Genomic DNA, 25,068 nt, shown 5'->3' on the forward strand with positions numbered 1-25,068 from the left:
GAAAGCCTCTCTGCGGGGAAGGGAGTTCCTACTGTATTTGCAGTGCAATAAAGAGGTTTGTTGTTTGATCCCTGCTCTCTGCCCCCAGCCCTGATCTTTGCAGGGCATGCCAGCCTGGGGGCAAATCCACTACATTCCCTCCCCCCCAGCGCAGGGTGATTTCCACCCCCATCGGGCAGCCTAGAGAGTTGGTGTGAGTGGGGGGCAGGTGCGTAGCCCGGCCCTACCCACAATCCCTTGCTCCTGGAGGGAGATGGTCACACAGGGGTGTTTGTGGCTCTGCCACAACTCGCTTGGCCCGGCTGTACCCACAATCCCTTGCTCCAGGCAAAAGTGCCGTCAAAGCCACCAGGCGAGTAGATAAGGTCACTTTTTTATTGTCCAAACCTATAAATGATGGAGCCCAGGCACGGGGCTGGACAGAAGCCGTGCACTGAGATGCTGCCGAAGGAAGGCTCCCCATAGCCCCCTGGGAGCCCAGAAATCCCCACCTCGGGGAAGAAGGGGTATCCCTTCCCTGGGACCACCCCTCTGGTGCCTGCCTCCTTCCTAAGGAGTGAAGGGTGCAGCACTGTGGAACTGCCACCTGTCAAGGAGGGGTGGACCCCAGATTTATAAGCCATGTTCTGGACCAGGGGCTGCGGCTTGGCTAAGCCCTGCCCCCCATCTCTGCCAGCCATGGGCAAAGGGTGTGACACCCCCCCAGATTTCTATGTGATGTTCAGGGGCGTGGCACCCAGATTTGTAAGGCATGGCCAGGGGCCCCATCCCCAGCGTGTTCAGCAAGATGATTGGACAGTGTCACCCCAGCCAGGGGGATCCTCTCCATGACCAGGGGAATGGCTTGGGTTGTCCCACCCACAACAGGCTGGGGAACAGGGGATGGCCAGGGGGCCTTGTCATGGGGGCAGGAGGGAGCCCTGGCCATGGGTGGGAGGAGAGCAGGTGCCCATGCAGTGGGGGACCCGACCCTGGGTGCCCCGGCACAGGCAAGGCGAAGGGAGCTGGGTGTGGCCAGGACAGGCTCCAGGGCCCCAGTGGTGTGTGACAGCCAGGCTGCTCTGGGGCAGGGGGAAGGGATCAGCCCATGAGGATGACTCCCCCACCCCAGCATGGGCCATGGTCAGGAGCAGCCCCCCCACGATGGGGGCAGGGGTCACTCCCTCTTGCGGAGGTGGATGTACATGATGCCACTGAGCAGCGCCAGGGGGAAGGCCAGCCAGGCCAGCACGAAGCAGTAGCCGAAGGAACCGCCCGGCTGCCGGTGGTGGTGGAATTTGCTCACGTGGATGGCGTAGATCAAGGCGGCTGTGAACACCGAGAGACCTGCACCGGGGGTGAGGGGGGGACAACAGAGAAAGGAGGGGTGAGGGGCAGGTTCAGGCCAGAGCAGCCAGGCGTCCTGACTCCCAGCCCACCCCCACTAACCACTAGCCCCCACTTCCCTCCCAGAGCTGGGAATAGAACCCAGGAGTTCTAGTTCCCTGCCCCCACCTTCTAACCACTAGCCCCCACTCTCCTCCCAGAGCCAGGGATAGAACCCAGGAGTCCCGGCTCCCAGCCCCCCCCCACCACATTGACACCACTAGACCCAACTCCCCTCCCAGAGCTGGGGAGAAAAGTGGTGCTGTGACACGGCCCCCCTGGGGCAGGGTGCGGGGGCTGGTTACACAGGGCCCCCTTGCATGGGGCGGGGCTGGGCACTCACAGGCCAAGAGCTGGCAGACGCCGGTGGCGTAGAAGAGCCCCCCGCGCTCCATGGTGTAGAGCTGGTACATGAAGAGGATGAAGGCGAAGCTGGAGAAGAGCAGAGCCAGGACCATGAGGGCTTGGACGGCATGGAGCCACTCTGGAGACCAAGGAACAGCCGCTGGTGAGACCACAGACCCCTCGCCCGGATGTGGCCCCTCTGGGGTAAGGTGCGGGGGCTGGGTATACAGGGACCCCTTGCCCGGTGCCAGGATGTGGCCCCTCTGGGGTGGGGCACGTGGGCTGGGTATACAGGACCCTCCCCCGGTGCTGGGACGCAGCCCCTCTGGGTTGGGACACGGGGGCTGTGTTGTTTAGGGACCCCCCCCGGCGCTGGGACGTGGCCCCTCTGGGGTGGGGTGTGAGTATACGGGGACCCCTCACCCAGTGCTGGGACGCAGCCCCTCTGGGGTGGGACACGGGGGCTGTGTGTTTAGGGACTCCCCCCCCCGCCCCCGGGGTGGGGCACGAGGTGCGGGGGCTGGGTATACAGGGACCCCTTGCCCGGTGCCAGGATGTGGCCCCTCTGGGGTGGGGCACGTGGGCTGGGTATACAGGACCCTCCCCCAGTGCTGGGACGCAGCCCCTCTGGGGTGGGACACGGGGGCTGTGTGTTTAGGGACTCCCCCCCCCCCCGCCCTCTGGGGTGGGGCACGAGGGCTGGGTATACGGGGACCCCTCGCCCGGCCCAGAGATGCAGCCCCTCTGGAGTGTGGTGCGGCTGGCCCAGAGTATCTGGGACCACCCCATCCTGTCAGTGCCCCCTGGCACTCCCCCTCATGCTTACCACCCCCTTCCCCCCCATCCCAGAACAACCCCAGCCATTCCCTGCCCCGCTCCGGGACCCCCACTCACGGCTGTCGGCAACAGAGGCGCACACCCAGCTCTGGGTGCTGTTGTCGTACAGACAGTCGTACCACAGATTGACGGTCTCATCATCCGGCAGCACCCACCACGACTGGGGGGACAAGGGGGTTAGCACAGGGCCCTGAGATGGCCTCCCCTCCCCCTGCCTGGGGACTTGGGCCAGGGCACCTGGGTTCTCTCCCTGGCTCTGGGAGGGGAGTGGGGGCTGGTGGTTAGAGCAGGGAAGCTGGGAGCCAGGACTCCTGGGTTCTGTCCCTGGCTCTGGGAGGGGAGTGGGGGCTGATGGTTAGAGCAAGGAAGCTGGGAGCCAGGACACCTGGGTTCTCTGCCTGGCGTGGGGGGGGCGGTGGGGCGTCTCACCTTGTCCAGAGTGGCAACGAAGAGCAGCACGAGGATGAGGACGTGCAGGCCCGTGATGGCAAAGAGGAGGAAGCTCATGGCGAGTGCTGGGGGGGGTGTCAGAGATAGCGGGTGTCAATGGGGAACGTGCCCATGCCCAAACACCTCCTGAGGCCTGGGCCAGATCCTCACCCCCCCACTCGTCAGGACATCCCCCAGGCCTTTCCCCACAAACCAGCCAGGAGCCAGCCCACACCCCTGTCCCCCCGGATTCCTGGCTACCCCCCAGTCCTTCCACGCCCCCCTCCCCGGTCTCCTGCTCGTCCCCACGCACTTCCCGGTTCCAATCCAAAGGGGAAGACTAACTCTGAGGTGGGAAGTTCCCAGCACCCCCCCAGGCACCGTCCCGCCCCGAATCTCTGACTCCACTCCCCACCCCCCATGCACACACACAAACATCCCTCTGTCCCAGCCTCCCCTAATGGGTTCCAGATGCTTCAGGATCATGTGAGTGCTGGGTGTGGGACTGGATTGACCCCCACTCCCTTCCCAGAGCCAGGCAGAGAACCCAGGAGTCCTGGCTCCCAGCCTCCCCATTTATGAGATGGCAGGGCGGGATCCCGGGGTAGATGGGCCCGGAGGTCTGATCCGGGGGGCAGGGAGGGGACAGGATACTGGGGTAGATGGGCCTATCAATTTAGCACTGAATATTTCGTCCTACTCAGGAATTCCCAATTTGTTCCTGGCCTCTCAGCTGGGGCATGTGGGAATCCCGCCCTCCCCCCTGGCTCCATCGGCCTCTGGGGTTGGGTTCAGGCCAGCTCCCCCCACCCCATGTTTCCATGTAGGATGGCACTTTATACAGGGACCCCCCGCCGGTGAATTGAGGCAGGCCAAAATGAATCAGTTGGGACTGTGGCAGGGTTCACCCCCCCCAGTTTGTGGGGGAAATAGGAAATATTTACAGAGCACAGCCTCAGTATTACAGCTCGTTTCAAACATGCTGCATCCGTGAGCACAGCACCCCCTAGAGTCTGTGCTGACTGGGGAGAGCGCCCCCTGCTGAGCCCCCCGCCCTGCTCCCCGCAGCCCAACGCCCCCTGCTGAGCCCCCCACCCTGCTCCCCGCAGCCCAACGCCCCCTGCTGGGCCCCTCGCCCCGCTCCCTGCAGCCCAGCGCCCTCTGCTGAGCCCCCTGCCCCTCTCCCCGCAGCCTAGCGCCCCCTCCTGAGCCCCCTGCCCTGCTCCCCGCAGCCCAGCGCCTTCTGCTGAGCCCCCCGCCCCACTCCCCGCAGCCCAGCGCCCCCTGCTGAGCCCCCTGCCCTGCTTCCTGCACCACAGCGCCCCCTGCTGAGCCCCCCGCCCCCTGCAGCCCAGCACCTTCTGCTGAGCCCCCCGCCCTGCTCCCCACAGCCCAGCACCCCCGCTGAGCCCCACGCCCCGCTCCCCGCAGCCCAGCGCCCCCTGCTGAGCCCCCCGCCCTGCTTCCTGCACCACAGCGCCCCCTGCTGAGCCCCCCGCCCCCTGCAGCCCAGCACCTTCTGCTGAGCCCCCCGCCCTGCTCCCCACAGCCCAGCACCCCCGCTGAGCCCCACGCCCCGCTCCCCGCAGCCCAGTGCCCCCTCCTGAGCCCCCTGCCCTGCTCCCCGCAGCCCAACGCCCTCTGCTGAGCCCCCTGCCCCAGCACCCTGAAGCCCAGTGCCCCCTGCTGAGCCCCCCGCCCCGCTCCCCACAGCCCAGTGCCCCCTTCTGAGCCCCCTGCCCTGCTCCCCGCAGCCCAACGCCCTCTGCTAAGCCCCCTGCCCCAGCACCCCCTGCTGAGCCCCCCGCCCCGGTCCCCACAGCCCAGCGCCCCCTGCTGAGCCCCCTGCCCTGCTCCCCGCAGCCCAACGCCCTCTGCTGAGCCCCCTGCTCCAGCACCCTGAAGCCCAGCGCCCCCTGCTGAGCCCCCTGCCCCACTCCCCGCAGCCCAACGCCCTCTGCTGAGCCCCCTGCCCTGCTTCCCGCAGCTCAACGCCCTCTGCTGAGCCCCCCCGCCCCAGCACCCCCTGCTGAGTCCCTGCCCACTCCTTGCAGCCCAGTGCCCCCTGCTGACTCCCTGCCAGCTCCCTGCAGCCCAGCATCCCCTGCTGAGCCCCCCGCCCTGCTCCCTGCAGCACGGCACCCCCCATAGGGGCACTGGGGGCCACTCTGATTCACAGTAACCCCCTCAAAGGCAGCCCCAGCCCTGCCCGGCAGTGCTGGTGACCGGCCTGGCTCCCAGCCCGGGGCCGTTCAGCCACAAGTTAGTATTTTCTGTTCTAAATCAAGACACCATTGAAGAGACACAAACAACTGACCATTGATTGCAGTGGTGATGGCCTGGCTGGGACTGGCTGCCTCACTGAACGGGCCCAGGGCCTCTCCCCTCTGGGCGCCGGCTCCCATCCGGTCCCAGGGCAGGGGACAGGCTGGCTCAGGGGGGCAGGGAATGGGGCTCGGGGCCTTTCTCCTCTAGGGGGTGCCGGCTCCCATCCAGCCCCAGGGCAGCGACTGGCTGGCTCAGGGGGGCAGCGAATGGGGCACGGGGCCTTTCCCCTCCAGGGGGCGCCAACTTCTATCCCACTGTGGGAGTCCGTTGGTCTCAGCCCAGCTCCTAGTGGGATGGGGGTCCACAGACACCAAGCAGAGCAGAGTCCAAGGGCTGGATGGATCCAGAAACAGGGCCCTCCTCTAGGGCTGTATGCACTTTGGGGGCAGGGGTTGGGCGGACTGGGGGGGGTTGGTGTTCGTGGGGGAGTGGCACTGTGTGTGCTGGGGGGGAGCTGGGTGTACCTGGGGGGCGCTGCATGTGCTGGGGTGGTTGGGTGGGGTAGGAAGGCAGTGTGTGTGCTGGGAGGGGTGTTGGGGGGGGCACTGTGTGTGCTGGGGGGGGTGTTGGGTGGGGCGCTGCGTGTGCTGGGGGAGGGGATGCTGTGGGCGGGAGGGGCTACCAGAGGCCGCATAGCGCCCGGGGCAGGGGTTCAGGGGTTGTTTCTTCCCCTCTAAACCAAGAGCATGGAAGTTGGGGGGAGCAGCCAGAGTCCTGGGACCGCCCCCCCGCACAGCAGCTAGTGCAGAACTTTTACACTCCGCAAAGAAAACGTCCAGACAGAGACCGACCGACCGACCCACAGACAGACAGAGGCATCTCCCCTCCTGCAGGGTGGTAAAGGGGCAGGACCCCAGCAGGGCAGGGAGTTAAGGGGGGCAGGTCCCCCAGCGGGGAGTTAAGGGGGAGAAGGTCCCGCAGCAGGGAGTCAAGGGGGGCAGGTCCCCCAGCAGGGAGTCAAAGGGGGCAGGTCCCCCAGCGGGGAGTTGGAGGGGGGCAGGGAGCAGGTCCCCCCCAGGACAGAGTGAAAGGGGGCAGGTCCCCCCCGCTGGAGGGGGTGGGGGATACCTGGCGCTGCAGACGGGCTGGGGGGGTCTCTCCTCTTTCGCGCCGGCTGCCTCTAGCCCTCTCTCTCTGCCCGTCTGAATCCTCCTCCCGCTCCCCAGCCCTACCCCTGGCAGCCGCCCCAGCAGGGAGGGGCCGGACGGGGCTGGCGTGTGTCTGGCGAAGTACAACCCCCTGGATTTCCACTCCCGGGGGGGGCATCCCCGAACGCAGGGGAACCCCCAGAGCGATCCACCCCCCTCAACGTGGTAACCCCCCAGAACAATGCCCAGCATCCTCCCCGAAGACTTTGCTGCCGGCCAAAATCATTCCCCCCAAGCCCCCCGCCCCAGGTAAAGTCGGGAAGCAAACTGCAGGAGTTTGTGCCCCGTCATAAAAGACCCCCCCAACATTTGAACAGAACCCGTAAATTTCACTCCACCACTGCTAACCCCCCCACAATGGATGGCAGATGGGAAGGGCTATGGGACACTAGCCCCCCGGGGCCAGCCAGGGACCCCAATCCTGGACAGCAAAGAGGGCAGGTTAATGGGGTCTGTGAAGCCCACTTTTAAAGAGTTAATAAGATTCCCCCTCCCCTGGGCAACTGGGGCTTTCACTTCCCCATTGAGGTTTGCACAAAATAAGGAGCCCGTGCTGGGGAACCAGGAATAGAAATAAACAGCTCTTTATCTTGGGGAGTGGTTAAAACGCAGGGACGGGGGCTGGGAGCCAGGACTCCTGGGTTCTATCCCAGCACTGGGAGTGGAATGGGATCTAGTGGTTAGAGCAGGGGGGCTGGGAGCCAGGACTCCTGGGTTCTTTCCCAGCTCTGGGAGTGGAATGGGATCTAGAGCTCAGCAGTGAGCAGAAGGCAAATACCCATGGATGCAGCTGCCCCTCCCCACCCTGGCTTGGCTATTGCGGGGGGCCCTGGTGGCGACCCCAGGTACCTCAGGCAGAGAGCTCAAGGGGGCGGAGATGGGGCAATAGGAAAGCAGACCCATGTATCATCATCTCCGCACTCAACATCCTGTCCCCTGAACCCGCAGCCCAATCAGGCACATGGTGCCCTGGCAACAGTCATTGCAAGCAGCATGGCAACCGCTGTGATGGGACAAACACAGATGGGCGGGTGGGGTGTTCGGGTTTGGTGGTTTCCTGTGCTGGGGTGTTGCGTGGTGTGTGGGGGTGTGTGACCAGAGGCCCATGAGTCACACAGCCCCCAGCAGCCCAACCCACTCCTGGGTGTATTCACACAGCTGTACCAGCACCCTGCTCATACACCTGCCTCCCCATCTGTTGCACCCTGCTTCCCGGTGCACCCCACCTGCCCAATGCACCTGGCTCCCCCAGCTATGCACCCCACCCGCTCAATACACCTGCCCCCAGCTATGTACGCGCCTCAGTGCACACTGCCCCAATGCACCCAGCACCCCAGCTGTGCACCCCGCTCCCCAAAAATAACAAGGAGTCCGGTGCCACCTTAAAGCCCAAATAAATCTGTTAGTCCTTAAGATGCCACTGGGTTCCTCGTTTTTGTGGATACAGACTAACACCCTACCCCTTGATACCCACTCCCCAATGCACTCAGCCCCCCAGCTGTGTATCTCCCCTCCCCCAATGCACCCAACTCCCCCAGCTATGCACGTGCCACAATGCACCCAGCCCCACAGCTGTGCACTTGCTTCCCTATGCCCCTGGCCTCCTACCCGTGCACCTGCCCCCCCTATCCGTGCACCCTGCTTCCCAGGGCATCCAGCACTCCAGCTGTGCACCCCACTCCTCTATGCACCCGCCCCCCTCAGCTATGCACGTGCCCCATGCATCCACGGCCCCCCAGCTGTGCACCCCACCCCTCTATGCACCCCACCCCCAATACACCATCCCCCCAGCTGTGCACGCGCCCCAGTGCGTCCAGGGCCCCAGCTGTGCACGTGCCCCAGTGCTCCCAATCGCAGCGCTCCATCCACTTCCCAGGCCCAGCACACCGCTCCCGTCCCGACTCCCGCCACAGACCAGGGAGGGAGGAACCGCGCATGCGCGGGGCGCCCGCTGGAGGACGGGGGAAGCCGAGAGGGGCGGGGTTCGCGCACTGGGCGAGGCCTCGGTGGAGGGTGGGGGAGGAGAGAGGGAAGCTGTTGGGACAGCGCATGCGCAACATCGGCCCATCTTGCTCAGGGTGGTGATTTAGGAGTCTGGGGGTGGGAGTGACGCCAGGCTCCGCCCCCTGAACTAGCCACGCCCCCTTGCCTCTCCTGGCCTCCTGGTGAGACACCCCATCACCCCCAGGGCAGGGTTTAGGGCCTTGGCGTGACTTGGCGGGGCCTTGGTGTGAGCTGCCGGGGCCTTGGCATGATGGGGCCTTGGTGTGTCCTGACGGGGCCTTGGTGTAAGCTGCCAGGGCCTTGGCGTGACGGGGCTTTCGTGTGAGCTGCCAGGGCCTTGGCATGATGGGGCCTTGGTGTGACCTGACGGGGCCTTGGCATGACGGAACTTTCATGTGAGCTGCCAGGGCCTTGGCGTGACGGGGCTTTCATGTGAGCTGCCGGGGCCTTGCTGTGACCTGACGGGGCCTTGGCATGACGGGACCCTGGTGTGAGCTGCCGGGGCCTTGGCATGATGGGGCCTTGGTGTGAGCTGCCGGGGCCTTGGCATGACGGGGCCCTGGTGTGAGCTGCCGGGGCTTTGGCATGACGGGACCCTGGTGTGAGCTGCCGGGGCCTTGGCGTGCCGGGGCCTTGGTGTGAGCTGCCGGGGCCTTGGCATGACGGGACCCTGGTGTGAGCTGCCGGGGCCTTGGCATGACGGGACCCTGGTGTGAGCTGCCGGGGCCTTGGCATGACGGGGCCCTGGTGTGAGCTGCCGGGGCCTTGGCATGACGGGGCCCTGGTGTGAGCTGCTGGGGCTTTGGCATGATGGGGCCTTGGTGTGAGCTGCCGGGGCCTTGGCATGACGGGACCCTGGTGTGAGCTGCCGGGGCCTTGGCATGACGGGACCCTGGTGTGAGCTGCCGGGGCCTTGGCATGATGGGGCCTTGGTGTGAGCTGCCGGGGCTTTGGCATGACGGGACCCTGGTGTGAGCTGCTGGGGCTTTGGCATGATGGGGCCTTGGTGTGAGCTGCCGGGGCCTTGGCATGACGGAACCCTGGTGTGAGCTGCCGGGGCCTTGGCATGACGGGACCCTGGTGTGAGCTGCCGGGGCCTTGGCATGATGGGGCCTTGGTGTGAGCTGCCGGGGCTTTGGCATGACGGGACCCTGGTGTGAGCTGCCGGGGCCTTGGCGTGCCGGGGCCTTGGTGTGAGCTGCCGGGGCCTTGGCATGACGGGGCCCTGGTGTGAGCTGCTGGGGCTTTGGCATGATGGGGCCTTGGTGTGAGCTGCCGGGGCCTTGGCATGACGGGACCCTGGTGTGAGCTGCCGGGGCCTTGGCATGATGGGGCCTTGGTGTGAGCTGCCGGGGCCTTGGCGTGCCGGGGCCTTGGTGTGAGCTGCCGGGGCCTTGGCGTGACCTGACGGGGCCTTGGCATGACAGGGTCTTGGCATGACGGGGCCTTGGCGTGGCATGACGGGGCCACTGGGGCCTTGGCATGACCTGCTGGTGTCTTGGTGTGATTGGACGGGACTTTGGTGTGACCAGCTGGAACCTTGGTGTGACCAGCTGGGGACTTGGATGGGGCCTTGGCATGATGGCATGACCTGCCATGTGCTTGGTGTGACAGGACTGTGGAGTGATGTGGCCTTGGTGTGACCTGTCAGGACCGTGGTGTAGTGGGGCCATGGTGTGACTTGATGGGGCCATGGCGTGACATGATGGGGCCTTGGCTTGCCATGGCCTGCTGTAGCTGGGATGTAGCGGGAGCTTCTGGGGCCATGGTCAGATGGGACGGTGTCTTGCTGTAACCTGATGTGTCTTTGGGGTAATTGGGCCTTGGCGTGACCTGATGGTGTGTTGGCATGACAGGAGGGGGCAAACATGGGACAGAGTCTTAGCGTGGCCTGAGGGCACCGAGGTGAAATGAAACAACCCTGAGCAGCAATGGCCCCCCCCTGTGGTCGTGACAGAGCAGCCATCCCATTGGGACACAGAACTGCTGGGGAAGGGAGCAGTGTCAAGTGTCCTCCCTCACCCTGTGGCCCCAGCTCTGCTGTCCCTTGGCTCCTCCCCCACATCCTGGCATCCCCCACCCCAGCAGGACCCCACCCCAACCTGCCATCCCTGGTACAGGCACCTGGGGGCTCCCTGGCTTGGAAATAAATACCTCCTGAGTCCCTGTTCATCCAGCCATCGCACCCCTCTAACCACTAGGTCCCACTTCCCTCCCAGAGTGGGGATAGAACCCAGGAGTCCTGGCTCCCAGCCCTCCGTCCCCCCCTGCAGTGTAGACATTCTGCATGGCTGGGGGCGGGAGGGATGGGGGTGTGTTTGTGGTTGGAGTGGGGTGGGGAGGGGGGAGAGGGGATGGGTGTGGGGTGGAGTGGGGGAAAGGGAGGTGGGAGGTTGGTGGGGGGAATAAAGAGGATTTTCCAGCATGGCTCTCCGGTTCCCCCTAATCTGACACGCCCTCCTTTTCTCCCCCCAGGGCTCTGTCCTCTCCCCTCATTGGCTGAGGTATTTCTGCTTCCTGGAGACGGTTACTAACAACTCGGGCAGTGCAGGGTAGTGGGGACCGGGATGCTGGCAGGCGAGGAGAGGCCAGGCGTGATCCCCGCACCTCCCTGTGCCTGGCACGGGCTGCGCCCCCCCCGAGCCCACTGACCACCCCCCCCAGACTGGCTGCCGGACAGTGAGGTAAATCCCTGCACCCAAGGGTGGGGAGTACTGGGGCTAGGAAGGAAATTGGATCCCAGATCTCCCCCCACCCTGAACCTTCCCCCCAAACTCTCCCCTGAGCCTCCAAACCTTCTCCCCAACTCACCACCGACCCCCGAACCTTCTCCCCAACTCACCACTGACCCCTGAACTTTCCCCCTAAACTCTCCCCTGAGCCCCCCGAACCTTCCCCCAAAACTCGCCCTGACCACCTGAACCTGCCCCCAGCCACAGAACAAACCACCTGATCCTTTGCTCCCAAATGACCGCCTCCCAAACTCCACAGCTCCCTGAACCTTCCCCCCCAATCCCACCCCACCAACTCCTTAAACCCTCCTAGCCCCTATGCACCAACCCCATGCCTTCTCCAGCCCCTCCAAAGCACGAGGTGGGGGATGGGGGCAGCGTTAGCCTCGGCTCGTGACGCTCCACCCCAGAATCAGCCACATGCCTGATAGCGCGAGGGCTGCCCCAGAGCCTCAGGAGGTTACCCCCTCTCCTGATGTCCCAGTGCTGGGCTGGGCACCCCCGGCGTGCCCCCAATGTCCAGCCACACCCCCTGCACCCCCGTCTCTCTCTGGGCCGTGGCAGCCGGGATCCAGTTAAAAGCCCTCTCTCTCTCTCCTCACTGTTCTTTCTTGGCCACCTGTCGGCGAGGAGGAGGAGGAAAAGATGCCACTGCACCGATCCGCCTCAAGTACCCGCTCGGAGGGCAGCGACCTGGACCTGGAGGGCATCGGTAATAGCTCTGCCCCAGGGCTTTGTGGGAAGTCTACGGGTTGGCATCTCCTGGTTGCCAGCAGACAGAATGGGAGCTACCCCACTGCCTCCGGCTTGGACTTGCTGCCGCTGCCCTCAGCGTGGCCCCGCCCCCTGTACTCTGCCGCCCAGTGCCCATGTGTGGCCCCCGCCTCCTGTGCTCTGCCCCCACAGTGATTCCTGTACGGCCCCTTCTCCGTGCTCTGCCCCCTGGTACCCACCTCATGGCCTTCCCGCCCCATGCACTCTGCATGGCCCTACCCCCAGCATGGCCCCATGCCCAGTACTGCTGTGTGGCCCTACCCCCTGTTCTCTGGCTCCAGTGCCCCACAGTATGTTGTTCCAGTGCCACATGGGGCTCCCTACTCATGACCCTACCACTCTGGTGCCCGCCCTGTTTTCTCTCCCTGCCCCACGTCTCTGTCCGACCCCTGTCCCGTGCCCTCGGTCCCAGAAGCTGGTGGTAACAATACCCTGGCCCTCCCAGCACTACCCCATCAGCCCAGCCAGGGCAAGGGGTTCCCCCCCACGCTGGGGGACATGTCCTTCCCTGCCAGGATGCCAGAGGCTGTGGGGAAGGCATCTGGGAGGGGGGCAGCAGGGCTGGTGGCCAGAGGACCAATCCTGCCTCTGGGGATGGGGGCAGCACCTCACTTAGCCAGATCACTGCACTTAACGGACTTTGGATTGACCCCAGGGGGCTGAGATCAGAACCTGGCTCTGTCCCCATTGCAGTCAGGAGTGACTCCAGATTGATCCCAGAGGGCTGAGATCAGAACCTGGCTCTGTCCCCATTGCAGTCAGGAGTGACTCTGCATTGGCCCCGAGGGGGGTTGGGGCTGAGATCAGAACCCGGCTGCCCTCTGCCTTTAGCCCCTCCCATCCCCAGATATCCCACCCCCAACTCTGTCCTGGCATGGGGCATTGTCCCATGGCTGGGATGACGCCAACGCTTCACTCCAAGATGTGGAACCTTGGAAGTGGGACCTTGGTATGATAAGGGGTCTTGGCGTGATGGGATGGGGTATTGACATGACAGGGTGAGGCCATGGCAGACCTTGGCATGACATGATGAGGCCTTGGCGTGACGGGGCATGGCCTTGGCGTGATGTCACGGGGCCTTGGCGTGACAAGACAAAGAATCTTGGCCTCAGATGACAAAGGCCTCAGACTCGTCTGCTGCCTTCTCTAACTATTCCCTTCCTCCCTTTTCTGACCCCCCCCATCTCACGCCCCCAGCCGAGAGTGAGCTGGCCAAACTGCAGCGCCAGTTCCGGCTGCTAGCGGGCGACCGCCATGCCTACACCCTGCAGTCCCAGGAGACCATCCGCAAGCAGCTGTAGGTACCCCCCTGCAGTCCCTGGGGCCAGGGTCACCGGGCTGGGGCAGGAAACCTGGGAATGATCCCTGACAGCAGGGTCACCGGGCTGTGGGGAGGGGCCTGGGAATGATCCCTGGGGGTGGGATCACTAGGTTAGGGGGAGGGACCCAGGAAAGATCCCAGGGGTTGGGGTCACTAGGCTGGGGGGCAGGTTCAACACACAAACCTATACAACGCAACGAACACTCCCCTCACGCTGTAACACAGACTGACGCACTCCCCTCTGCACACTGATGCGTTATTGATGTAACACTCAGCCCCCTAACAACCCACGTGGACCTAGCAACACTCCCCACCACCACACACACACACTAGGCTGAGTCACTGCCCTCTGCCCTCCCCCTTCCCCCATGCTCACACTTGCTCAGACGAGATCACACACACGAGTCCCACACTGGATCACACACAGTGGGTCACACAGATGCATACAGTCAGACAAGCTCACACTAGATCACGCTTGCACATTTGAACACCCACACTCTCGAACACCCACACGCTCGAACACCCACACGCTCGAACACCCACACTCCCGAACACCCACACTCCCGAACACCCACACGCTCGAACACCCACACGCTCGAACACCCACACGCTCGAACACCCACACTCCCGAACACCCACACGCTCGAACACCCACACGCTCGAACACCCACACGCTCGAACACCCACACGCCCGAACACCCACACGCTCACATTAGATCAAACCGTAGCTTACACACAAACCAGGTGACCCAGACTCACCTGCCCACAAGATCCCACGTTCGATCTCACTTGCACGCAACACTGTGCAGACACCAGATCCCACAAGATCCCACCAACACATGACGGATCACCATAGATCACACACGAGATCTCTCTGACACCCACCAGATCACACACACTAGCTCCACACCCTCCAGTAGCTCCAGCCCCTGCCGCCTCCGCTTCCCCTCCACCCTCCGCCATGGGGCCCCACCGCTGCCACCACCCGGCGCTGCCCACCACCCGGCGCCTCTCCCTGCCCCCCATCTCTGCTGGACACCCTGGTGTCTCCGGCAGGGCCGACCTGCAACGGCTAGAGAAGGAGCGGGAGGGGCTGCTGCGGGAGCTGCGGGTGGCGGAGGGCCGTGCCAACAGGCAGCGGGAGCAGGAGAAGGCTGGCAGCCTGCGTGCCCTGCTGCGACACCAGGACCAGGTGGAGGAGCAGGCGGCCGCGGAGAGGAGGACGGTGGCCCAGCTAGACCATGAGGTACCATTGGCCTGGGAGGGTGGTGTAGTGGTTAGAGCAGAGGGGCTGAGAGCCAGGACTTCAGGGTTCTCTCCCTGGCTCTGGAAGGGCAGTGGGATCTAATGGTTAGAGCAGGGGGGCTGGGAATCAGGAGACCTGGGTTCTCTCCTGGCTCGGGGACGGGAGTGGGGCTGCGGCAATCAGACTGTGTCCCTGGCAGGGCTCCCCCTTCTCCTGTTCCCTGGTGAGTGGACAGGGTGGGGTGGGGTTGGAGGGGAGGCTTGGTGTGGCTCTTCCTCTATCCCACAATGCTATGTGGGGAGTTACCCACAAGGCCTTGAACAATTTCAGAAAGGGGAACTAAACATAAATGAGGAGGTTAGTGAAACAGAAATTAAAAGGTACAGTGCCAAAAATAAAATCCCTGCAAGCTGCATGGAAACTTTTTAAAGACACCATAATAGAGGCTCAACTTAAATGTATACCCCAATTTAAAAAGCATAGTAAGAGATCCAAAAAAGAGCCACCGTGGTTAGACAACAGAGTAAAAGAAGCAGTGAGAGGCAAAAAGGCATCCGTTAAAAAGTGGAAGATAAATCCTAATGAGTAAAATAGAAAAGAGCATAAACTCTGGCAAATGAAGTGTAAAAATGTAATTAGAAAAACCAAAAAAGAATTTGAAGAACAGCTAGCCAAAGACTCCAAAAGTAATAGCAAATTTTTTTAAAAATACATCAGACGCAGAAAGCCTGCTAAACAACCAGTGGGGCCACTGGACGATCGAGATGCTAAAGGAGCACTCAAAGACGATAAGGCCATTTCAGAGAAACTAACTGAATTCTTTGCATTGGTCTTCACTCTTGAGGATGTGAGGGAGATTCCCAAACCCGAGCCATTCTTTTTGGGTGACAGATCTGAGTAACTGTCCCTAATTGAGGTGTCATTAGAGGAGGTTTTGGAACAAATTGATAAACTAAACAGTAATGAGTCACCAGGACCAGATGGTATTCACCCAAGAGTTCTGAAGGAACTCAAATATGAAATTGCAGGACTACTAACTGTCATCTGTTACCTCTCATTTAAATCAGCTTCTGTACCAAATGACTGGAGGATAGCTAATGTGACACCAATTTTTAAAAAGGGCTCCGGAGGTGACCCTGGCAATTACAGGCCAGTAAGCCTGACTTCAATACCGGGCAAACTGGTTGAAACTATCGTAAAGAACAAAATTGTCAGACACATAGATGAACATAATTTGTTGGGAAATAGTCAACATGGTTTTTGTAAAGGGAAATCATGCCTCACCAATCTACTAGAATTCTTTGAGGGGGTCAACAAGCATGTGGACAGGGGGGATCCAGTGGATATAGTGTACTTAGATTTTCAGAAAGCCTTCGACAAGCTCCCTCACCAAAGGCTCTTAAGCAAAATAAGCAGTCATGGGATAAGAGGGAAGTTCTGTCATGGATCGGTAACTGGTTAAAAGATAGGAAACAAAGGGTAGGAATAAATGGTCAGTTTTCAGAATGGAGAGAGGTAAATAGTGGTGTCCCCCAGGGGTCTGTACTGGGCCCAGTCCTATTTAACATATTCATAAACGATCTGGAAAAAGGGGTAAACAGGGAGGTGGCAAAATTTGCTGATGTTACAAAACTACTCAAGATAGTTAAGTCCCAGGCAGACTGCGAAGAGCTACAAAAGGATCTCACAAAACTGGGTGACTGGGCAACAAAATGGCAGATTGCATTTATCAACATTAAATTTCAAGTAATGCACATTGGAAAACATAATCCTAACTATATATACACAATGATGGGGTCTAAATTAGCTGTTACCGCTGAAGAAAGAGATCTTGGAGTCATTGTGGAGAGTTCTCTGAGATCATCCACTCAATGCGCAGCGGCAGTCAAAGAAGTGAACAGAATGTTGGGAATCATCGAGAAAGGGATAGATGATAAGACAGAAAATCTCATATCGCCTCTATATAAATCCATGGTATGCCCACACCTTGAATACTGCGTGCAGATGTGGTTGCCCCATCTCAAAAAAGATAGATTGGAATAAGTTCAGAAAAGGGCAATAAAAATAATGAGGGGTATAGAACGGCTTCCGTATGAGGAAGTTTAATAAAACGGGGACTTTTCAGCTTGGAAAAGAGGCAACTAAGGGGGGATATGATAGAGGTCTATAAATCATGAGTGGTATAAAGTAAAGAAGGAAGTGTTATTTACTCCTTCTCATAATACAAAAACAAGGGGGCACCAAATGAAATTAATAGGTAGCAGGTTTAAAACAAACACAAGAAAGTATTTTTTCACGCAACACACTGTCAACCTCTGGAACTCCTTGCCAGAGGGTGTTGTGAAGGCCAATACTATAACGGGGTTCAAAAGGGAGCTAGATAGATTCATGGAGTATAGGTGCATCGATGGCTATTAGCCAGGATGGACAGGAATGGTGTCCCTAGCCTCTGTTTGCTAGAAGCTGGGATTGGGTGACAGGGCATAGATCACTTGATGATAACCTGTCTCTTCATTCCCTTTGGGGCACCTGGCTCTGGCCACTGTCAGAGAACAGGATACTGGGCTTGATGGACCTTTGATCTGACCCAGTATGGCCGTTCTTATGATGCTACAGTGCATCCCAGCATGCTCTGGGACAGAGCCTGGGGGATCAGGCTAAGAGGCCCCCCTTCCTCTCTCCATCCCAAAGGGCACTGCTGGGCATCACGCAGAAACTCTTGGGGGTGCTATGGGGCACCCCAGGCGGTGAGACCGTGGAACTTGGGCTGTGGTTCCTAATGGTGTGTCCCCGCTGGCAGATCCGGAGCTGGGAGAAGCGGCTGGCGGGGCTGGCGAAGCAGGTGGGCAGCGCAGGAGTCAGCCAACGGCACAAGGCCCAGGGCCAGAGGAGGGTGCGCACCCTGGAGAACCAGTTGGACAAGGTGAGGGGGGTAGGGCTGTCACTGCCAGAGGGGGGCCTAATGGTTAGAGCAGGGGGGGGCTGGGTTCTATCCCAAGCTCTGGGAGGAGAGTGGGGTCTAGTGGTTAGAGCAGGGGGCTGGGAGCCAGGACGCTTGGGTTCTCTCTCGGGGAGGGGAGTGGGGGCTAGTGGTTAGAGTGGAGGGTAGGGGGGACGGGAGCCACGACACCTGGGTTCTCTCCTGGCTCGGGGAGGGGACTAGGTGTCGTTGCCGGCCCTAGGGAGTTCCATGTTGGGCGGCTCCTCCAGCTGTCTGGGCCCTTGGGGGGGGGCTAACGCCAGCATCCCCGCTTCTTGTCCCCCGCGTGTCAGGCATCAGCCCGGTTCAACTCCCAGCTGGCGCTGAACGCCGGCCTGCGCGAGGAGCTGGAGACCCTGCGTATTGAACGTGGGCGCTTCGAACACCTCTACCGCAGGCTGGAGAGGGTGAGAGCTCTGCCAGGGGAGCAGGGGTCTGGGAGCCAGGACGTCTGGGTTCTCTCCCCGGCTTAGGGGTGGGGAGTGGGGTCTAACGGTTAGAGCCGGTGGTGGTGGCTGTTAACCCCGTCTTTCCCTTCATGGTTCGAGCTGCACGGACCCCCTGCACCAGGCCTGTCACATGGTGACCAGGGATCCATCAGGCCCCACCAAGCCCAGCATGGGAAACTGGGGCACCACTGGGAGGAGCACACAGAGTTTGGCCCCACCCACCAGTAGGTGATGCACATCAAATGAAGAATTGTTGTTGGCTGATGCGGGCCCCAGTGGGAAGTAGGCATGGAATGGAGGGATCTAACTGGCCAACAAAGGTCTTGTTAAGAAATTGGTGTGGGATGGAGAGGTCTGATTGGCCAGTGAAAGTCCTGCTGTGACACAGGGCTAGAACGGAGGGATTTGATTGGCTGACAGAAGCCCATGACCTTCTCCCCTTGATTCCCAGGAGCTGCAGGAGAGGCGGAAAGCCATTGGAGCAGTGATTGACTCCTCCTCCTCGGCCTTTGATGCTAGGTAGGGCCCCAGGGTGCCCCCTGCTGGCCCTGGCGTCTCCTGCTGGACACCTGGTGCCAAGGAGACCCACAGCAATCCCTCGTGTCCCCAGGGTGCCCCTCTGCTGGCCCCAGAACTCCCCCCCCCACACCCGCTGCCCCGTGCACTCAGGATCGGCCATCCCAGCCGCACACATGTCTCGAGCCTGTCTGATCTTGCCCCAGGGTACTGTCCCCTCCAGCAGCAGCCAAAGGCTAGACGGGCTGCAGAGACTGAGCCCCCCTGCACCCTCCATGGGGCCCCGGAAAGGGCAGGGTTGGCCGGGGTCTTGGAATCTCCTACTGTATAGAGTGGGGGAGCCAGGACGCCTGGGTTCTCTCCCTGGCTCTGGGAGGGGAATGGGATCTAGTGGTTAGAGGGAGGGTGGGGTTTGGGAGCCAGGATGCCTGGGTTCTGTCAAGGGCTTTGCAGGCTGTCTGTGGGCAGGGTACCCACTTCTATTGCTCCCCTCCCCTCCCCTCCTGCAGGGACGAGGCCCAGACCAAGCTAGGGCAGCTGCGGGAGAAGGCGGAGAAGGACCTGGCCCAGTATGGGGCCGAGATGAAGGAGCTGCAGCGGGTTCTGGACCACGACCAGCGCTTACGTCACTTCCTGGACATCAAGGTGCAGGAGCGGACGTTCACCCAGGAGGCGCTGGAGGCCAAGCGCAAGAGAGGTACTAGCCAGGACGCCTGGGTTTTCTCCTGGCTCTGGGAGGGGAATGGGGTCTAGTGATTAGAACAGGGGGGCTGGGAGCCAGGACGCCTGGGTTTGGTGGCTGAGGAGCACTGACCGTGTCCGGTTTACTCCCCGTTCAGAGCAAGAGGAGGCCGAGGGGAAGCACCGGGACCCCAGGGAGGAGCTGCTGGAATCCTATGAAACTGCCTTTAAGGAGATCCAACAGCTGACAGGGGAGGACGACCTGGATGTGCTGGTGGAGAAATTCATAGCAGGTGAGGGGCACCAGGGGACGCTCCGGGGACACAGGGCCTTTCCCCTGCAGGGGGCGCTGGCTCTGATCCAGCCCCAGGGCGGGGGGCTCTCTCTCCAGTCCGAGGGCTGGGGTCTGTTGGGCTGGCTCTGGTGGAAATGGAGGGGTGTGTCGGGGGAGATGCCTTTCTGGTCGGGAGGGAGGGTCTATGGAGTTTCTTCAGCCAGGGGCTCTGACACTCCTTCCCCCTCCCAGTTGAGGACCGGAATTTCGCCCAGTTCATCTACGTCAACGAGCAGAACAACGAGCTGGAGCGACTGGGAGAGCGAATCACCCAGGTGAGGGGGGCCTGCCCCCAACGATGGCTCTGCCCCCTGCAGACAGTCCTGCCCCCAACACCCTCCAGGGCTCTGCCCCCTATAGACAGCCCTGCCACCCACTCTCCCCCATCATAGGCACTATCCCCCATTGCCCACAAGCATCCTGCTCCCCCAGAAAGCCCTGCATCCTCCCAACTCCTCCCCAGGGCCCTTTGCACCATGGACTGTCCTGCCCACCACTCCCCCCCACGGTGGCGCTGCCCCCCATAGACAGCCTTGCTCACTCTGTCCCCCATGGCTCTGCCCCCGGGGGCCCTGTCCCCCATAGACAGCCCTGCTGCTTTCCATGGCGGTGCCAAATTGCCCCCCCCCCCGGAGGGCCATGCCTGGCACTGCATGCCCTCCCCGCTCCCGTGCCCTCCCTGTACCCCTCTGCTGCCTCCCAGGTGCGCCGGGAGATCCAGGAGGTGCAGGCCCAGAAGCAGCAGGAGCAGGAGGATCAGTGGGCGCAGACCCGGGCACTGGAGATGCAGCAGGAGGCTGTCATGCAGGAGGCCCAGGAGTTGCTGAGCAAAGAGAAGGTGGTCAGGAAAACCCTGGAACAGCTCAAAGAGGGTACGGAGCCGGGGAGGGGGGTGGGGTTTGGGGTCCCGGGACCCCCATCGCCTCTGTAAGCCATGGGTAGAACCCACGAGTCCTGGATCCCAGCCCCCTGCTCTAACCACTGGGCCCAAATCCCCTCCCAGGGCTGGGGAGAGAACCCAGGAGCCCTGACTCCCAGCCCCCCTGCTCCACTAACCACTAGACCCCACTCCCCTCCCAGAGCCAGGGGTAGAAGGAACCCAGGAGTCCTGGCTCCCAGCCCCCGCTCTGACCCACCAGCTCCCCCTCCCTAAGCTATGGATAGAACCCAGGCATCTCGGCTGTCTGTCTGTCCTGGCAGGGATCAGGTCGCTGTTCAGGAAGCTGGACTGTCAGTGCTCGGAGCTGGATTTGGCGCTGGGGGGCTCGGCTGTGGTGCAGGACAGGAACATCTCCGTGTTCCTGGGTCTCCTGGAGCAGCGGGCCCACGAGCTGTTGGCCATGCGCTCCTACCTGGCCTCCAAGGTATGGGCAGCTGGGATGGGGGGAGGCGGGGTTCTGCATAGGGGTGTGCTGGGGGATAGGACGTTGTGGATAGGGTGAAGCTGGGGTGGGATCTGTACTGGCAACAGTGGTGGGGGATGGGACGGTGGCATGGGGGGGCAGGGAGGGGGAAGTTGGGAGATGGGATGGGGAAACCAGGGGCAGGAGATTTGTGCTGGTGGAGGGATCGTGGGGGTGGGGTGGGGCAGAGGGGGCAGGTCTGTGTCAGGTGGGAGGAAGTGTGGAGGTTGGTGCTGGGGGGATCCGTCCCAGGTGGGAGGGAGCAGGGAGTGGGATGGGGTGGGGGTATGTGTGTTGGAGCAGGGATCAGGGGGATGGGATGGTCCGAGGAGGTTGTGGGGGGGCAGGAAGTGAGCCCCCCCCACCCCCAGACCATCCCCCAACCTTTTCCCCCTCCCCCCAGAATTATGATCTGCCCTACCACCCCGAAGAGACGGCTCGACTGCTCCTGGGGCAGATGGTGGGTTATGCCCCCAAAGCGTACCCCCTACGGCCCCCCACTGCTGGGTAAGCACCGTGCCCCCAACCCCCTACAGCCATGGGATCGGGGGTGGGGGTTCCCACCCACAGCACATATGGTCTAGAAAGACCTGACCCAGGAGAGGGATGGGGTAGAGCTGGGGGGCTGGGAGCCAGGACTCCTGGGTTCTGTCTTCCGCAGGAGGCAGTGGGGTTCACACATACTTAGCCCCCTCATTCTCTTTCTCTCCCCCTGCAGGGAGGAATATGAAGCTGGGAGTGAGGAAGAGGAACGACCCCTCACCCACAGTGAACTGAGAGACCGCATCCTCCGGGAGGTGAGTGGGGCCTAGTGGTTAGAGCAGGGGGGCTGGGCGCCATGACTCCTGGGTTCCTTCCCCCGTTCTTCCTGAAACAAGCTATCTCGTTTGCCTCCCCACAGGTGCTGAGCAAGGAGGAGACACCGTCCCACAAGTAGACCCAGTACACCGAGCCGGGGGGGCTGCGGGCGGCTGGGGGGGGCCCGGCAACCCATGGAGGCCTGAGGCCGGGGCTGGAGTCGGAGCTGGGTCTCCTGTGACAAATAGCATCCCGGTCAGACTCCTGTAGTGTGTGCTGCTTCCCCCCACCCCATGGTCCCCTCTTTCTCTGCCTTTCCCCCCATCCCTGTCCCCACTCGGCGCTGTCCTGGGGCTGGATTCCACCTCTGCCCTCTTCCAGTTGAATACACCGCACCACCATCGTCCCCTCTGCCTTCCCAGGCTGCCTGTCCCCCTAGATCTGGGGGAGCCTTGGGGGGAACCCCCAATACTGTTGCCCACAGCAGATCAAGCTGCCCCACTTTCCATGTGCTGAAATGGCCGGTTCCTTTGGCCCGACAGCAGGGAGTGTGTGTGTGTGTGGGGGGGTTGCAAGGTGAGACACTCCCACTGTCCCCCCAAAACCACACCCCCACTCTGGGAATCTTGTCTAATCTTCAGGTCTCTCCCACCAATCAATCATGGATGGAAGCTCGTTAATTTCACACTCTGAAATTGATGTGCTCCAGATGCCCGATACCCCCCCCATGCACACCATGTCCCCCCACATACCACAGCCAGATGGTCCCCAAGGAGCATGCCCAGATGTGGAGCGAGGATGCCCCCTCCCGGTGAGATGGAAATTTCTCTCCCCCCCTCCCCCGAACCAGGAGAGGGCAGACCCCCAACCCCAAAGTGGAGGGTGCTGCATGGGAATCAGTGGCGGGATTGTATCAGTGGAGGGATGGAATCAGCAATAAACCCCACAAGGTTGTATTGTGTGAAACAGTGCTGCCCCCTGCCGGGCGTTTGTGTGAACTCCCCACGCCCTGGGATGCGGCCCCTCTGGGGTGGACTGCGGGGGCTGGTTATCCGGGGACCCCTCGCCCGGCGCTGGGATGCAGCCCCCCTGGGGTGGGGTACGGGGGCTGGTTATCCGGGGACCCCTCGCCCGGCACTGGGATGCGGCCCCTCTGGGGTGGGGTGCAGGGGCTGGTTATCCTGGGACCCCTCGCCCGGCGCTGGGATGCGGCCCCCCTGGGGTGGGGTACAAGGGTTGGGTATATGGGGACCCCTGGCTTGATGTCCCCTAGCACTGCACTGGGGCCAGCGCTGATGGCCAGAGCAGAGCACCCCCTATTGAGCCCCTGCCCCGCTCCCTGCTGCCCAGAATCTCCCAGAGCCAGTTAATGAACCCAGGAGTCCTGGCTCGCTGTCCCTGCTGTAACCAAGGGGCTGAGGGGAGGGGGCCCCAGGAGGCTGAAAGGTGTTGGCTGCTTCTTGCAATGCCGGCTCTGGCCACAGGAGGCAGTTCTGCCTCAGTAATGGGGCAGGTCCTGACAAGAGGGGAAAGGCCCCATGTCTTGTTTTCTGCCAGCCCCCCACAGGGGAGAGGCCCTCAGCCCCATTCCCTGCCCCGCCACTTCCAGGGAGCTTTGGGCCCAGGCTGGGGGGTGAATGAACCTTCTGTTCCTGCTGCCACCAAGGAAAGGGGAAGTGGAACCAGCGGCTGCCTTGTGGAGGGAGCATGGGGGGTGGGGGGATTGGCGAGTGGCGGGGGCGGAGGAGCTGGGAAGTTTCTTTTCAGGGGGCTCTTCCTGGCTTGCAGCGCTACAAGGCAGCTCAGAGTGCTCTGTTGGTTCCCAGGCTCTTCCTGCTCTAACCCACTCCCCTCCCAGAGCCGGGGAGAGAACCCAGGAGTCCTGGCTCCCAGTCCCCCCTGCTCTAACCACTAGAGCCTGCCCCCCTCCCAGGGCCAGGGAGAGAACCCAGGAGTCCTGGCTCCCAGCCCCCCCTGCTCTAACCACTAGACCCTGCCCCCCTCTGCCGCGCTGGCAGGGGGAGGGGCCCTCTAGGGGTCAGGACGGGTGTTATCAAACTGTGGGTCTCGACCCCGTTGTCATGGGGTCGCCAGGGCTGGCGTTAGGTGCCCTAATTGTCGTTGTCAGAAGCGGGTCGGGGTGCGAGGACCTGTGAGACCCCCTGTGTCAGGTGATGGAAGTTGGGGGCGGCGCTAGGGTTGTCCGGGCAACCAAATATTGAGATCCGGGAGGGGCGGGGCCTCCTGTGGGACATCCCTGCATTGGGGGAGGGGCGCTGCTGTCCCCCCAGCCCCGCCCGCTGGTGGCAGACGCTGAGCCAGATGTGGAGTGCAGCTGTGCGCAGCGGGGAGCCCCTCCCCCTCCCGTCACCATGGGAACAAAAAACAGTCCCCCCAAACACAGCTACAGCCCGTGGGGCACTGCTGCGGGGAAGCTCGCAGCGCCGGAGTCCCGGCTTGGGCACTGCTGGGGGGACTGATGCAGAAGTGATGTGACACTTACCGCAAAGACAGGAAACACCTTTGTTCTCTGAGCAACGCCACAGCAACCTTCCGGCAGGCCCCGGCCCTGCACCGCACCCTCCCTGGCTCGCTCCCTTTCCCCCTCTCTGCCCCAGATCTGCCCCCGGGGCCCATCCACCCTGGTATGGGTATCCTGCCCCTCGGATCCGCCCCGGGGCCCATCCACCCCGCTGTCCTGCCCCTGGGATCCGCCCCGGGGCCCATCCACCCCGCTGTCCTGCCCCTGGGATCCGCCCCGGGGCCCATCCACCCCTGTACCTTGCCCTTCCCCTCGGATCCGCCCCTGTATCCTGCCCCCTCCCAGAGCACCCGCCACACACGTCCCCTTAGGGTGAATCTCCCCCATCCCTCTCAGACCCTTCTGAAATGGTTGATGTTTCTGGGTGGGATAGGGTGTGTGCGGGAGAGGGGTTGGTGCAGAGCTCTGGGGTGCATGGGGAGGGGGTGCATGTGGGGGGCGCTGGGGGTGGGGAGCTCTCAGGTATGGGGGGTCTGTATGGGGTGTGGGGAGCTCTGGGGTGCATGGGGACCGGGGTGCATGTGGGGGCGCTAGGGGTTGGGAGCTCTGGGCTATGGGGCTCTGTGTGTATGGGGGGGGGAGCTCTGGGGTATGGGGGGTGGTGTACATGGGGGGGTGGGAGCTCTGGGGTATGATGGGGGGCTGTGGGAGCTCTGGGGGATGGGGGGGCTGTGTGCATTGGGGGTGGGGTGCATGGGGACCGGGGTGCATGTGGGGGCGCTGGGGGTTGGGAGCTCTGGGCTATGGAGCTCTGGGGTAGGGGGAAGGGTGTACATGGGGGGGGAGGGAGCTCTGGAGTATGATGGGGGGCTGTGGGAGCTCTGGGGGATGGGGGG

At 62.4% G+C, this 25,068-nt stretch overlaps 2 protein-coding genes across 11 annotated transcripts; one reads left to right on the plus strand and one right to left on the minus strand.

The window, feature by feature from the left end:
• Positions 1–361: 361 nt before the first annotated feature.
• EMP3 (epithelial membrane protein 3 (MAM blood group)) lies at positions 362–24,462 on the minus strand. 5 transcript variants are annotated; one of them, XM_073322175.1, is made up of 5 exons: positions 24,194–24,450; positions 2,977–3,062; positions 2,605–2,707; positions 1,709–1,849; positions 362–1,326 (listed from the first exon to the last, which is right to left on the minus strand). In XM_073322175.1, the coding sequence occupies exons 2-5, from the start codon at positions 3,052–3,054 to the stop codon at positions 1,157–1,159; spliced, it is 492 nt and encodes a 163-aa protein (XP_073178276.1). In that variant the 5' UTR covers positions 3,055–3,062; positions 24,194–24,450; the 3' UTR covers positions 362–1,156. The 5 variants fall into 5 exon arrangements, with proteins under 5 accessions (XP_073178276.1, XP_073178275.1, XP_073178274.1 ...); XM_073322174.1 differs by lacking the exon at positions 24,194–24,450 and adding an exon at positions 6,373–6,461; XM_073322173.1 differs by lacking the exon at positions 24,194–24,450 and adding an exon at positions 5,294–5,404.
• On the plus strand, positions 10,984–22,661 carry ODAD1 (outer dynein arm docking complex subunit 1). 6 transcript variants are annotated; one of them, XM_073322029.1, is made up of 15 exons: positions 10,984–11,140; positions 11,822–11,900; positions 13,160–13,259; positions 14,340–14,529; positions 17,330–17,452; positions 17,803–17,916; positions 18,058–18,182; positions 18,984–19,171; positions 19,314–19,448; positions 19,682–19,764; positions 20,193–20,361; positions 20,690–20,853; positions 21,296–21,399; positions 21,611–21,689; positions 21,794–22,661. In XM_073322029.1, the coding sequence occupies exons 2-15, from the start codon at positions 11,834–11,836 to the stop codon at positions 21,827–21,829; spliced, it is 1,677 nt and encodes a 558-aa protein (XP_073178130.1). In that variant the 5' UTR covers positions 10,984–11,140; positions 11,822–11,833; the 3' UTR covers positions 21,830–22,661. The 6 variants fall into 6 exon arrangements, with proteins under 6 accessions (XP_073178130.1, XP_073178132.1, XP_073178129.1 ...); XM_073322031.1 differs by lacking the exon at positions 18,058–18,182 and adding an exon at positions 18,410–18,477 and having other exon boundaries at positions 10,985–11,140; XM_073322028.1 differs by lacking the exon at positions 10,984–11,140 and having other exon boundaries at positions 11,822–13,259.
• Positions 24,463–25,068: the final 606 nt, after the last annotated feature.

The sequence above is a fragment of the Lepidochelys kempii genome, chromosome 23, assembly GCF_965140265.1.
Source record: "Lepidochelys kempii isolate rLepKem1 chromosome 23, rLepKem1.hap2, whole genome shotgun sequence".
NCBI lineage: Eukaryota > Metazoa > Chordata > Testudines > Cheloniidae > Lepidochelys > Lepidochelys kempii.

Coding starts and splice junctions, on each gene's coding strand:
- EMP3 (XM_073322172.1), bottom strand. CDS start 24,459: ATGGGCCCCGGGGCGGATCCCAGGGGCAGGACAGCGGGGTGGATGGGC. Junction 1,850..2,976: donor TCGTTGCCACTCTGGACAAG/GTGAGACGCCCC, acceptor CTTGGTCTCCAG/AGTGGCTCCATGCCGTCCAA. Junction 1,327..1,708: donor CGTCTGCCAGCTCTTGGCCT/GTGAGTGCCCAG, acceptor CCCCCGGTGCAG/GTCTCTCGGTGTTCACAGCC.
- ODAD1 (XM_073322028.1), top strand. CDS start 13,075: ATGACAAAGGCCTCAGACTCGTCTGCTGCCTTCTCTAACTATTCCCTT. Junction 14,530..17,329: donor TGGCCCAGCTAGACCATGAG/GTACCATTGGCC, acceptor CCCCGCTGGCAG/ATCCGGAGCTGGGAGAAGCG. Junction 20,362..20,689: donor CCTGGAACAGCTCAAAGAGG/GTACGGAGCCGG, acceptor CTGTCCTGGCAG/GGATCAGGTCGCTGTTCAGG.